At 38.2% G+C, this 15,281-nt stretch overlaps 1 protein-coding gene across 4 annotated transcripts in view; it reads right to left on the bottom strand.

Annotated features, from left to right (window-relative positions):
- The window catches only part of PTPRK (protein tyrosine phosphatase receptor type K), a 414,786-nt gene that overhangs the window by 96,774 nt on the left and 302,731 nt on the right, over positions 1-15,281 (bottom strand). For all 4 annotated transcript variants that reach the window (XM_080390374.1, XM_080390373.1, XM_080390376.1 and 1 more), the window contains exon 8: positions 393-695. In XM_080390374.1, the coding sequence (XP_080246500.1) occupies positions 393-695 (303 nt within the window). The remainder of the gene's footprint in view (positions 1-392; positions 696-15,281) is intronic.

Here is a 15,281-nt window from a genome sequence, read left to right as displayed (position 1 = left end):
TTAAACACTGAACTTGGTATTTACATATAATTAACAGTACTGAATTAATTTTCAAATACTACACCTGATACTGTGAAGAAGCCTTCACCTAACATCACCATGTATTTCTCATCACCTGCATTAGCACATTTTTGGGATGACTGAGAAGCCACCCTCCTTTTTCTGGCAAGGGAGAGATTCAGTTTGATTTGTGCTACACGGACAGTTTTGGCTGTATGTGCAGGGTGACAGCTATAATGCTACTATAGCTACCATTTTGGGGTAATTAATACATGAATAGAAAAGAACTTCCATCCTTTGGGACATACACATATTGTACCACACAAAGTCACTTCCTTCCACCTGTCTACACTGCACTTGGATGTAATTTCCGTAACAGCATTTATGCATACCGTCTTCATCTGTCTGGATAATGGTCTCCTCACTCTCCTTCCTCCCTTCTGGGTTGGTTAGGATCATTTTGAGGCTGACATTTGTGTAGGGAGGCAAGTGATCCACGACATGCTGGGGTGCCTTGGGATCCATGTCCAAGCAGTCCGCCTTGCTCTCATTGTGTCCGCAGAAGTAGTGGTAGCATATAGTGACATTGAAAGTATGGCAACGAGTGATGTTGTAACCCAGAGACTCCCAATCCACAGCAATGTGTCTGGCCTGGATCTCAGCAATCTTCAGTGTTTTCGGTGTTCTCATAGGTTCTAGAAAACAGAGTATAATAAAGAAAAACATCATTAACATTCTTCATTTTTGCACTGAACCATAGGTGGTAGAGAATACCTCCAGGAACGTGAAAATAAAGGAGGCACCCAACAAAGACAGACTTATTACTAGAAGTATCATCATTTGTGTAGGTACCCTACAGAGAAAAAAACCATCAGTCTCTGGTTTTTTATTTCATTCTTCTCTCTGGTTTCTCTCTTTGCAGGTTTCAATCAGTGATTAAGACTTCGCAACAGTGAGAAAAAGAATTGTTAATTAACAGTTCAGTGATTCAAAGCAATTGAGAATACAGCCAGCAGATGCAAGAAGAGTGACCAAAAGGCCACCCAGCTGTCACCGCTGGCTTCCCTTCTTAATTCCCTCCCCCCCCCTTTTCTTTTACCTGCATAAATTAGATAATACATCATAGTGGTAAAGAGTCAACATTCACTACACTATGATTTATCATGCCACCAAGCAATGCTGTAAACTAATTACCTTACAAAGCTAGCATTTACAAAAATGATGCAGATATTAATGTTTATTATTTTAGTAATGAAGCTATTCATTCAAGCAAACCCCCTTTGAAATAGTACAAAAAGAGCTTTTGGATATTCCCATTGTATCCTGCTTCTTTTGGATCCCCAAAACTTTGCCTGGACATTGCTCTGCGTGGGTAATCTGTGACCTGCTACCCAAGCTCAGCTGCTCTCCACATATGCATATCCACCAGCACAGTACGTGATGCTCCCCAAGCTGTCATCAATCTTTCATTGTCTCTCTAGTGCATTCATTCCTCATGCAAGACTAACTTTTATTGTTGAACTTAATTAAAATGATTACACAATGAAAATCATGACCATGACTATATATACTAGAGTTTCACTGGAAATATACCAAGGGGATCTTTATACCCTGCTAATACATCCTTCTTCACCAGAGAAAATAAAGTCTGCTGTAGGTACAGCTTCAGCTTTGTGTCCTTGCGGATGTAAGTTCAAAGCAATTGAGATTATGCAAGGAAGTGAAATATAGGATTTCTCTTTCTGAGCATAACAGTTCTTTGTAACTTGCATTTATGAAATGATGAGTCCCAACCAGGCTAACACTCAGCCAAAAGCACAGATGGTATATTGAAATAAGGAAATGTGAATCAGTGTAATCTATTCAGCACGCAGTTTGCCAGACAAACTGCAAACAGTTTCAAACATCAAAACAACCAAATTCTAAATATAACATAAAGGTATTCCTAGTAACATGATGAGTGTTAAGGATTAAACATTGTGCCTATTTGTTGCCATGACCTATACTTCCCTTTCTGGATTTTGAACAACCACGTTCCCTTTGCCCTAAAGTACTGATTTATCATATATAGGGCAAAAAATAAAAATGAATAAGTAGACTTCCTGGGCAGTAGCTTTCTGAACATATTGTATACTGTGACAATAGAGATCTGAAGCTGAAACGTAGCATTGAAAAGGTTCTTGAGACTTAAGAGACTTGAAGAGAAGGAGGAAAAAAAGGGGTTTTATAGCGTAAACAATGGCTGGTGCTTTAGCAAGTACAGACAGGTGTGAGGCAGTCAAAAAAAAAAAAAGTAGCAACACAGCAGATTTACTGAAGGAGCTGGTAAGAGTCTTCAAAGAATCAGTATTTCCTTGGCGCTGTGTGTGTGTGTGTGTCGCAAAGGAAGAGGCCTGCTAAAAGAGAAAAAAATATATATAATATCAGCCTTTTTCTCACATGGGTGACAGTGAAAACACGTACTCTGATTTAGAGTTTGAGGCCTAAAAGAGTAAACATATCTTTCACCAAGGAAGTTTTGTATTATAGGCTTAATTTTAGTTCTAAAATGGAACGCTGCTTCTCATTTTAATAATTTTGTCTTTATTCTACTAATCCAGGTTGTGCCTTCAACCACCCACATCAGAGATGGAACTCAAACCTGAATTTAAATTTTATTGGAGTCTCTAAAACAAACACAACATAAAAACATAAACACAGACACGTTGTCTGGCCATGGAGGTTGAAACAATTAATGTCTGAAGCTGACTAATCAGTAACAGAAAATGCACTGCATTTTCATCTTGCTTCTTTCATGACAAGACTTAAACTGCATTCACACTATGCTGTATGGCACTTTCAAAAGAGAAGAAAAAAAAAGTGTTGTTAATCTTAAAGAAAAATGATTTTACAATTCTATGCAAATTTTACAAATGTGTCACAGTATCAGAGGAGATACTGAAAAGCATCCTTTATTCACCTGTCAAAAAGAAAAGAATGAAAGACAGAGTGTGATCTCGCTTTCTCACAACTATTCCCTTCTTTGGCAGAAATTAAACAACTTCTGCAATATTGAGATGGTAATTAAAGTCTGCAGAGTCTCTCAACAGCTTTGGCAAATGCTGCCAACTGTCCCCACTGCTCCTAAAATGATGCTTTAAAAACACAATTTTACTCTCGCTTCTGGGCGACATTCATCTCAGCGATCTCTAGAGGTAAAGACCAATTGTTTTAAACTACCACACCACAAAGCCTCCATCTGTAACACCTCAGTAGAAAACAATCTTCAAATAATTATTTTTCTCAGATACAACACTATTGAATTTTTGATTAGGCTTCCCAAAATTCTCATCATCTTATTAAGAATAACTTCGTTCTCAATGGGGGCAAAAAGAAGTGTTCATCTGCCATTTTTCCCTTTCCCCATCACACTTCAGGGTTTGCATTTCATTAAAACATTTCCTTAATCCTACTGGGATTTAAATTCAGTTTATGCATTCTCTTCTGATCTTTGGATACTTTTTCAGTACTGCTAACCCCAGTTCATCGATTCGCATGTTGTCTTCCCACCTTTTCTCTTTCAGTTACAGCTAGAACTTTTATCCAAAATACATGGACATTAAAGCCCATGACTTCTCAACTCTTAGTTGAATTACTCATGCCAAATTGACATCCTATGTCAGAGGGAAGAAATAAGGCACTTTCAAAATATCTACTCATTCCTTAACACATGAGCTGGAGTTTCAATAATAATTGCAGAAAGCACTTAATATTTTCCAAATATTAATCTACCAATTACCAATGTGAGACAGGTAAGTGGTGTTAAACTACTTCTGTGAGGAGAAAAAGACACAAAAAGTTTAACAGCTTGTTCAGAGCTACAGGGTGATTTACTGCCAGGGCCACAAGAACACCAAGTGGTAAGCAGCGACCAGGTCACTGGTGCTCTGGCCACCAGACAGCATCAGCTAGCAGCAGCAGTTCAGAGAGTTCTTTTATACTATTTGCCAACGCCTCCACCAAAATGCTAACTCTACTTTTCAGCTTCAGTTCTTTTTTGAAAGACTTTTTTGCAGATTTTCTTAGAAAATGTTTGAAAAAAGCATAACAGTGCCCAGACGCTAAGTGAATATCTGAGCATAAGGACAAGTTGTTTGAAAAACAATAGTGTGGCTTATTCATTTAAAAAGATTTCTTGGTTGAGAGCTTCAAGTTTGAGTGAAACAGTGTGATTTTTGCATTAAATCTTGTATTTAAAGCTAAAATTTTGGGGAGGAGGTATTCATAATTTATTTTTTCAAGCCTTTTTCTTGAGTGGAAAATATATTTAAGACTGCAGGAGTTTCCTTCTGGTGATAGCAGAAAGTACCCAGGGCTTCTGCTGTTGCACAAAATTCAATATCCTGTGACAGTATCAAGCTCTTAAATGTGAACATCCTGACTGGCAGAGTCACATCATTCAACAGAAATACCAGTCATATGGAGGATTTGGGGGTGGTGGCAGCAAGGTTGACCTTTAGCTACTCCTGAGCCCGTCTGCTGATGGTAGGCTCCCTTCTCCCAGACCCTTTCTGCCCATGGGCTGTTGCTACAACATCCACTCCATTCCCACTTCTGCTTATGGCCACCGGCTTTTCTCTCTGCCTTTTGCTCTCAATGCTTGGCAATACCAAGCTCTGTTATCTTCCTTCTCCTCACCCTCCCTTTATCTCTTGGCAAACGAATAATTCCAAGCACTTGCTGACACAAATCCATCATCTGATCTGACTGCTTTTTACTCTTCACTGAACCAATTAAAACCAGAGGCACAGGGAGAATAACAAAAGAACAGAAAAAATCAGAATAATGAGAGGTGTCTACACTTACGCAGATTATGAAGGCCTCATTCTTTATCTAGAAACTGCATTAAGTAAAAGAATTACATGCACATTCACTCGCAACAGTTTATGGATCAAGAAGATTTAACCTAACTTTATGGGATAAAATAAAGAACAGCTTTAGTAATTCTCCAAAGGTTAATAATCCAGGGATAGATGGCAAAAGAGACAGAACCTGTTGACCCCATACCACCTCCCAACTGCAGGATGATTTAATAAGACACTCCAGATAACAGATAAAATGAAGCTCAATTTCTTTATTGCTTGATAAGCAACATGTGATATGACAGCTGAATATAGAGCCTCTTTGTAGAGATTATCTTCACTTACACAGAGATGGCAGTGAAAACAAGTCTTCCCATTTGCAGAAGCAGCAAGGTGAGAGAATGCATTTCCTCAGAACCTATTCTTAATGATAATAACTATGTCAGAAACAAACAGCTGTCCTGAAACTGTGACAAAATATCCCATAGGAGGCAGCTAGTAAGGCATAACAAGTCCTTTGCTTTTGCTGCCTGTATTGGGTCTGGCTGAGCCCCACTGCTGCCCTCACAGTGCTGCACTTGCATTGGCATCTGGAAAGGTGGTAATAACACCCCGGGGGGTTGGCTCCTGCTGAGCAGAGCTCACAGCATCACAGCAGTCTGTAAAACCTTCCTCCTCACCAGCAGCCTGGGGGTGGCAAGGTCTTGGGAAGGGACAGAGCCAGGACAGCTGACCCAAAGCAACCAAAGGGATATTCGATACCATGATGCCTGCTCAGATATTAAACCTAAGAGAAGGGAGGAGGAAGTGGGGCATTAATTATTTATGACAATTGTTTTCTAGAGCAACCGCTATGCATACTGAAGCCCGGCCTCCTGGGAAGCAGCTGAACATCGCCTGCTGATGAGGAGTAGAGAACATCTTTTATTTTCCTTCTACTTCTGCATGCATGGCTTTTACTATCACTTCATTAAACTGCCTTTACCTTGACCCACAAGTTTGGGGTTTTTACATTTTATTTTCTGCGCCCTAATGCCCCCCACCCCTTCTGCTGAGGAGCGGAGCAATACAGAGGCTTGGTGGGGACCTGGCATCCAGCCAAGGTCAACCCATCACACTGCTTTTCCTTAGATATCCTAAATGTTGATTGCAGGACAGAGTTTCATTTCCATTTTCATTTCCAGGTAAAACCTGATAGGGGAGGGAGAATTGCATCTTCTGATCAGCAGACAGAACACACATTGATTCGCACAAAATGGAAAACAATCAGAGAAACTTTAAAGCACAAACATTACCGATAAAGGGAGTGCTTCTTGAACACCACCATATACTGTCTACTGTTTCTATATACAATTCTTTAATTGGAGTAGACTTTTGGACCCTTCCCCACCACACCCTTGAACTCTTAGTATGGCATTACACTGAAGAGATTACTTCAGATTTCTGCTTTAACCACGCTGACTGAAATTCATATCAAGTTTAAGAGTGACCCAGGTTGCTTCCATTGGTGACAGAAGGTGAAAACTAACTGGACTTGGAGGGTGAGATAAGGCATAAATTTGCATAAGGTTTTGGGAACTGCAGAGAGATGCTGGGTTTATATTACATAAACCCTCTGACATACAAAAGCAAATGTATATTGAAGAAGTAGAGTAAATTTGGTTTAAGATAGTAATGCTGTAATTTAAAGCAGTGTTTCTCTCAGAGGCTCCTTTAATTATCTTACCCTAAAACAAAAGACAGAGGACGGGGGGGGGGGGCGGAAAAAAGTCCTCATTTTTCTGCTAATATTCTCAGTCTGAACAGCCACTGGAATTCCCCAGACTTTACTTCTATGAGAACATGAACCTCTCTGTCATGTGGCTTTTCCTGACCTTTCCAGAATAGGTCTCTCTTTGGCGTGTGGGAAATAAGAGGATTATTCTAAGATGTCAGTGTGGCTCCTGCTGTTTCCTCAGTTCATACAAGGTCCTACAAAAACAAAGTGTTCCCAAAACTTTAAAAAAAAAAAAAAAAGTTACAGTCCTGCTGCTGTAAAGAACTCTTCTAAAAAGACCCCTCATAAGCACATGGAAGAATGGAAATAGTGAAGAACACCAAAGAAAGTACAACCAAAATCAGAATAACTGTCAATGTGCAGTAAGAAAAAAATAAACAAAGGTTCCTCACTTGCTCGTTTCAGTTGCATTACTCCCAATTATTACTTCCTTTATTAGTGAATGATGAATCACATAGAAAGGTTTTATATAGATACCAAGTTCCCTCACCATAAACTTGGCTAAGATTGCTGTATATATAAGTGTATCTCTCACTGAAAAGGACTGGGCTAGAGTTACACATTTCAAAAGAAAACCCAAGTCTGAGCAAGAACTATGCACATTATGATCACTTCTGCACTTCTGCAGATGCTTTGTTGCCTGTCAAAGGAACACCCTATAATTAAGTTATGTTATGAACAAAGGTAACAACGATCCCTAGATGAGGCAAGCTGTCCTAGAATATCCATGATGAAACTCCTGTGTGTCAAGGCTTATTAGTCTACAAATCCAAAATAATTTAGTTCACACTTTCTCCCAGTAAGTCCATTATTTAACAAGATGATGATAATACAGGACTACCCAATTTATTCAGACATCCCAAGAACGATGTGCATTTCAGTCCAATTTCTTTGAACCAATCTGCCTTTATGACAGAACAATTCTTGTAAATCCTACTCAAGTTTCCTGTCTGTAACTATTTAGAAATGGTCAAAAATCTGCCAGAGTTAAAGGCCAGCTTAGAGTTAAAGGCAAAAATCAGTTAACAGCACTGGCCTCAATCCTTTAACGACTACTTAATGACAATTCATAACTATTTATCTTCAGTCAGAGACTCTTTCCTCCTACTTATGCACATTGCAAGACAAATCTACACAACATCATATTACCAACTGGATCTGGATCAATAGACACTTTCTGTATGTCACTGGAATAAGTTATTACTCCAGATATTCCAGCGTTGAAGTATCTGCATTCCCTCATACTCAGAACATACAAAAACCAGGACACCTGTCATGTATGTAAAAAGGGGTTGGAAAGTCTGAGGTACTCTTTTTTGGGGGGGTTGGTTTTTTGTTTGTTTTTCCAAATCTTGTTCCATGTCAGCAGTTTAGAGGCCTGACTTCAGGCAGCCAAATTTGAAACCTCAGGCTTCAATCTTTTTAAACATAGAAGCATTAAAAATTAGTGAATATCAAAGAAAGAGAAATCAAATTAAATTGACAGAAGTCGCAAAATTTGAAGTCATATCAGCAGTCTGACAGAAAATGAAAAATTACCAGGTACGTATTCCCATAATAAAAATTGAAGGGATTACTGGGAATCTCCTTTTCCAGATGCAACACATACAGAATACAAAACAAATTTGAATACAAAACAAATTTGGATCCAAACACAAAAAGAACCCAGATTGTGTATGTCCATCTATTTGCAATGTGAAATATGAACCCAGAATAAATGAAACAATGGCATTTATACTGTACTAGCACTACAGATTCATTTTGTTGCAAATGAAGGTTGTAATGCAATTGCATGAAAATCTATGAGCCTTTTCTCTTTTCATTTCATCTAGCAACTGACTTAAGCCAGCTTACAAATTTCTTACTGACCACATACCTCAGGGAGCTGAAGAAAACATCTGAATTATGACATAGATAATCAGCTGTACTCTACTAGTTTCAGTAGCAATGTACTTTAGAACATATCTTTTTGGATGCAAAATATAGCTGTCCCTGCTTCAGAGATATAATGAGGAGATGAATATACCTGCACTACTCACAATTATTTGCCCATTCCCTCTTGATAGTATGTTTATTCTTTTGCCTCCATGCATGATTAACAGTTTGTGTATCCTTAGCATGTAATCAATAGCTGTGAAGTCTTGTATTAGCTTTAGAGATTAGACATCTCTTGATAATAAATTCTACTGATTTCTCCATCTTAGGTTAGCTGCAGAAATACATTCCCCACCCCCCCACCCCCCCAGTTTAAATTAAAAGGAGATATATTGTCTAGAAGGAGAGAGGAAAAGCTGGCATGACCTCTTCACCCTCATTCCTCTACATGAACAAAACCTATCTGGTGGTGTAAAACATGAATCAGCATGCCAACAAGCATCACACTGCGCGAGTAAACACAGGGAAAGCCTGACATTACAAAATTCCTAGGAAATCTGTCCAGGACTGCAATGGTGAGGTTTAATTGTGTAGTCAATTACAAAATTAATAGCGATGGGGGGGGGGGGGGGGGGAATGAAGCTTTGATTAAAGTATTAGTGGCATGGATCTCTTAAGAACGGAAGATCCATAATCAAAACCAGTAACAATTCTATTATAAAGAATATATTAAAAGAGAAACTATAATATGAATTTATACATACATATACACTTTTTATCCACCTTAACAGGGAACCTAACCATTCAATACTACGAAGAGAGCATTTATGAACATTTATTTGAATATAAGTCATCGGTTTGTTGAGATGATACATTTTTCATTTCTCTCCAATGCACATTCACAAACATCTTTTTATGGTGTTGTTTACAAACAGTATATTTGGGAGCTTAGGATATTATGAGTATTATGCAGAATGCCTAAGTTGGAGTAGAGTGAATAAGCAAAACAAGGATTTTCTATGGATATTGTTAAAGCTTCAGTTTCTTTTTCCTGTATATAAAAATGTTAGTCCTCCAAGTCAGAAAGTATAAATACCACCATATGACATAAAGTGACCAAATGTGGAACACCGTCTATAATAAATAAATAGTAAGCACAGAAGACAGACTCAAACTGTGAATAAAGTTAGGGCCACATTCATCTCTGATGACCAGGAAATGAAAATTGCAAGCAGTAATTATGATACTCACTAAAAACTTTTACATATTCATATGTCCGTGTTTAGGTACACACACATACACACAGATACTTGTGCCCATACAGGCATTTCCCCACATGGAGATAAAATACACATCAAAACGCATCCTCTCTCTTTGCGCAGCTACTGAAATGTTCTCGATGATCTGACTTCCCTCTGTTCCTATTTCAGCCCATCTGGTTTCTGTATCCCCTGGGGCCCTGGCTGAAACCACCTATCCTCCAGTCCTCTCCCCGCAACCAGCAAAGCCTTGCATTTCAACTGGGGTCACACCCCACAGACTTGCCCTTCCAGTGCTGTGTTTGTGTGGTAAAGCCAAGTAATAACTGCATGTTACACTGGCTCTGGCTCTGCCCCTTCCACAAACTCAATATATACCACTATATATCATACAATGTATATATTGTATAGTGATATATAATGTATATGATAAACCTTGGCTGAAACACAAATTCATTAAGTGGCTTAAAACCAGAAATGACACTGGATCATACAATGCATCTGTTGTATGCCTCTTGTCTTGTCAGTGAAAAAATCCTGGTGTTTTATCCCTTTTGTTTTCTTTTTTACTCCAAATGAACAAATCCGTAGCTTCTATTGTACAGAAAAGTCTTCCTTAAGCACTTGGATATTTAATTAGTAAATTGGCTTAATTTTCTTTATTGGTTAATAAAAAGTTAAGAACACAAGCTGAAAATATAAACAAGCTTGTTTTCATCAAAAATACAGACAAAAATAACACAGGTGGGCAAAGAAGAATTCGTCTGACATTAAAATCTTGAAGAAAATCGGAAATCATTTTCAAAGCTACTTAACACTCTGAAAATGCTGGTACAGTACCAACAGGCAAATAATTTTTAATTTGGATATCGGTTTACCATAAATTTTTACCACCTTTGAATTTTGATGAAATTCTGTTACTTGTGTCACTCAGCCACCTGCGAAAACCTGACTAAATATGACTAAAAAAACTTCTCAATCTATAGGTCAATGACCAATGCCACGTAACTATCAAAATGCACTACGTGTCCCAGTATAAAGAATCCTTTGTCCTTATGCTTCTAGCACATCTTAAGCTGGCATTTCTTTACAGATATTTTAACAAAACAAAAAACTTTCTGCGCATTTTTAAGCAGTCCAATTTCCATCCAACTGTCCCTTGACCTAACTATGAGTAAAAAAAAGTATTCTTGGGTAAAGAGGCAAAGCACTGTTTATGATTTACTAATGGAACAGTTGTGAAATTGTCATTAGAAACTACAGTCCAAGGTTAACTCCCAGAGACAAGTTTTTTGCTCAGAAGTTCTTTAAAATGCTTGCTTTCAGAAAGGAAAGGCATGATAAGGAATATTTGCTCTTTAGGTCAACTCGCCCAGTCTGGGTTGAAAGCACATGCTAGCAATTCTCTTCCCACCACCATCTGACTATGAAGGTTTGCAAGGCCATTTTGGGAATGGGGACCTCATCCTGCAAACCTTTTGTTCCTGGACTTGCCTTTGCTCAAAAGGAGCAATGCTGTGCAGAAGTGAGCTCACGAGCACCTTTCCTCTACCATGAAGCAGAGTCCTTGCGACAAAAAAGGCCTTGCTTGCAAATGGAGGCACTAGGAAGCTGGGAAAGTGCTTTCTAAAATAGACCATGAAATCTAAAGAATACATTTCCATTTAACATTTAGCTACATAACATACTCTAAAGAAATTGCCCTGCTGCTTCACTTTGAGCCAGCTAGTATTTTGCAAAGCTATTGTTTCCTGTCTAAGCAGAAACTTGGAAAACATAAAATAACTCACCCTACAGTAAAAGAAGGTAATTTATTCTAGAAGCAATTTTCTCTTTGCAAACTTCCTCTGAACGTTTCTGGTTTATTCCATGATTCCAAGACACAAAAATGTGCCTGAAAAATGATCCCATAGTATTTTCAGTCAACAGCAAAGCTGGATGAGTGATAACAGAAAAAGGTGGCAAACCCAGCAGCTTACTGGGAGCAGCAAAAGAAAAAAATAAATTTAGATGTTGTTGATAATAACTTATACTTGTTTTAAAATAAGGTGGGTTTATAAGAAGTGATTAATAATGAGCAATTGATCTTGCCTTACACAGAACAGATGGTGGTGTTAAATGCAAACCCAACAAACCTGCTTTTCACTCATGCAAATGTAAAGGATTAGCTCTTCACTTGCAGGAGTCACCACTCTTTACTATGTGTTCTCTTATAGAGATTGATCTAGTTCAAGCTGCCAATCATATTCAATAATTTTACCACATTCTGACTTACAAAAAGATATTGTTCTAGCACAGTTCGCTTGGCTTCACTGTTACTGCAAAGCAACTGCCAACGTGCCTCTACAACCAGCACTACCGTAACAGTTGCCCAAGAGTGTCAATCACGCTCGCTGAGTAAGTGGAGCATTAAATTATTTTTTTTATGCCTATGTTGTACATGCTGAATCACTGTCATCATACAATCACAACAGAATACAAAAAGGAAAGGCAGCCAATTAGTCAAGTCAAGGCCACACTGGCAAACACAGTTTTAATTTGCAAGTGCAGGCTAATTGCTGGATACCAGCATTAAGTCACTTAAACCAGATTTACTGCCGAGTGTAATAAATGCTTAAAAATACAAAGAACAAACAACCCTTCCTCCTAACTTACTACCAAAGGACTGGTAAAAGTCTATTTTTTTGTTTCCATCCCCCATCTAACTGTTAACCTTTTGGAGAGTGGCATAATGAGCACACATGTAATCTATTACCATCCCTTCTTGTCATCACAACCAACCCACTAGCTCATAACCTTTACTGACAACCATGATAACATGATAATTTGCAGGATTATGAATCTGCTGTACAATGCCTAGAAATATAAAATTCCTCAGAGTTGGTTTGAAGACTTTTATGACTGGTAATGAAGCTATTTTTTACTTAAATTCCAAATATACCTGATTCTTGACAGCTTTTGCATTTCCTTTTGTGGTCATTCCATTCATATTCATTCACAGCAGCTAGTGATGCCAGCCTTAATCTCCCACTGGCCATGTTCTCGATAACCATCTTTTCCCTTTCTCCTTGATTCGAACCTTTAAATTGTAGCAGCTCTTGCCTTCCCAAGTTCCCCTGCTACTTTAATATTTAGGCAAAATTCTAGTAATTTTATCCATTTGAGCTGTAACAAGGACATGTGCTAACAGGCAAAACCCAAGCAAAACAACCAAGTACATGTTTGCCTTTCCCAGCAGCCCTTCACTTGCTGTTTTTGACTTGGGTATCTGGAAGGCAGGTTGAATCACAGCATCACAGAACAATTCAGCTTGGAAGAAACCTCCGGAGCTCATATAACCCAACCTCTTGCTCAAAGCTATTATATTAGGTTGCTCAGGAACTTGTCCAGCCTATTTCTGGGTATCTCCAAAGAAGGGAATTCTACATCCTCTCAGGACCGCGGGCATGGAAGATATATAGGAGATATACATGCAACTTCAAGGCTTGAGCTGATATCTAGTTATTTGGTGTTTGCAACAAGAAGGAAAATCAGAGAATGCCACAACTCCCTAAAAAAATTTTTTTGAATTTTGCTTCACAGCATCTGGCACTGACCTCTGTTAGCTGCAAGCACTTCACCTAAATTTCATCTTGCTTCACTTTGTTTGACATACAGCTTTGCAGTTTGCAGAGTATCAGAAGCATTGCTTCCTATAAAAATATATTATTATTAACTGCAGTATTTAAGTTAAATCTGCAAAAAAAATAATGTTGAAAAGAGGAATTCAGCTCTCCTCTTTGCAAATCACCTGATGCTAGAGAACAGAACCAACCAATCTACTGTAGTCTATTCTGCTTATTTCCCACCATCATTTAGAGACAGTTGGCAAGGGGCAGCTGTCTAAACAAAATGGGTTGGGGTTTTCCTGTTTAATGACCCTTAAGTTACTATACATATCTACTAGAAATTTGTCACTGTTTTGTTTTGTTTAGAGGGACTGGGTTGGATTTTACTTCTACTGGACATTAAATAGAATCCAAGAACAGAACTGAATCATCGCAAGTGTGCAGTGATGGATCTACGTTCATTGCCTTTGCTTCTTAATGAAATTGAAAGAAAGATGGGAAAGGCCAACAGTTTAAATTTGAACGTACATTGCACAGAAGCCAATGTTTTGACATCTAGACAAAATCATGCATATCCAGGTCTTGTAAGAAACTGGCTAACATCCTTACACTTCTGTCATCTGTACTGCCATTGTAATCACCTGTACGATTAATGAAATTAATGCTTTCGGTCTCTGTTCTAACTGCTATAGTACCATGGTAGTGCAGTGCTATTTTCAGCATTACAACAAAATGAGTATCTGTATTAACTAGCTTTGAGCAAAGGCTTTATGCAGTGATTGAAAAGGCTGATAGAATATATGATTTTCACAGCTAAGCATTTAAATCAAGCCAGTTACTGAGAGGGTGAATTGGTTTATTTAATAATGAGGTCTATCATCAGATATTTCTGCCAGGGCTGCAGGACTAGCTTATCTAAGTGACACACAGTCTGCAGAAAAGGGGGAACATAATCTGAAAAGAAAGAGCACAGGCTGTTTTTCAAGCATAAAACTCCTGAGTGGTTTCAGAGAACGAGTTACCACAGCTATAGAAATTTCTAAGCAAACAATGTAATCCATGCTCTACTTGCAGTTTGGCTTCCGAGGAATGTGTCCCTCAAGAAACCCGCCCAGTAGGCATTCATCCCAAAGGGACAACAGACTGCTTGTCTTCTTTTGGACACAAATGCTACTGCCTAATTAAAACAGGCCGTACAAAATGAAGTTCCCTTCAGTTGCTAAGGAGTTTGGTGCATTTTTTTTAAGCTTCTCGCGATTTATATTCAGATTTTTTTTTCTAGACACAAAAATCCTCAAGGAAGTTTATTCGATATGTCTGGTTGGTTTCTTTGTTGTTGCTGGCTCTGAATCCTCATTCTTGCCTAGCTATCTTGATCAGGTCATGACTGAGTAGCATGCTAGGAAAATTGCTATCTTAGAAAGGATCCAAAATATGCTGAGTTAGTTTTAATTATTTTTATCATTATAACAGATCCTACATAAATGCAAATTTACCTAAATATAAACTATCAGAAGAAGAAGTTGTCCATAGACTTGTAAGAAATTAAATCAAATAGCCCACAAATGAAACTATTTTGTCTTTAACAGAACTGGTTGGAAACAGAGTTCTGCGCAGCTTGCTGTTTATACAGTGGATTAAGAGCTCGATTATAACAATCAGCATTTGGCATTTGAGAATGACATGTAATAAAGCCAAAAGAAACCAGATTATATTGACAACAAAATGATACTGACTCCTTGCAAAGATAGTAAAGTTGTAAAATTTGTGTTACCCTCATCTTCATTAGAGTATGAAAATCCAACACCTTTCATTTCCTTAATTTTCCTTGAAAAAAGACAAGAGGGTGAGAAATCATGTTAATGATACTGTTATGAAGTAAAAACAAATGATAGAGCTGCAGCTACGATTACAATTATGA

The sequence above is a fragment of the Falco punctatus genome, assembly GCF_963210335.1.
Source record: "Falco punctatus genome assembly, chromosome: 5".
Taxonomy (NCBI): domain Eukaryota; kingdom Metazoa; phylum Chordata; class Aves; order Falconiformes; family Falconidae; genus Falco; species Falco punctatus.
Note: the sequence above shows the minus strand (reverse complement) of the source record. Positions and strands in the feature narration are given on the sequence as shown.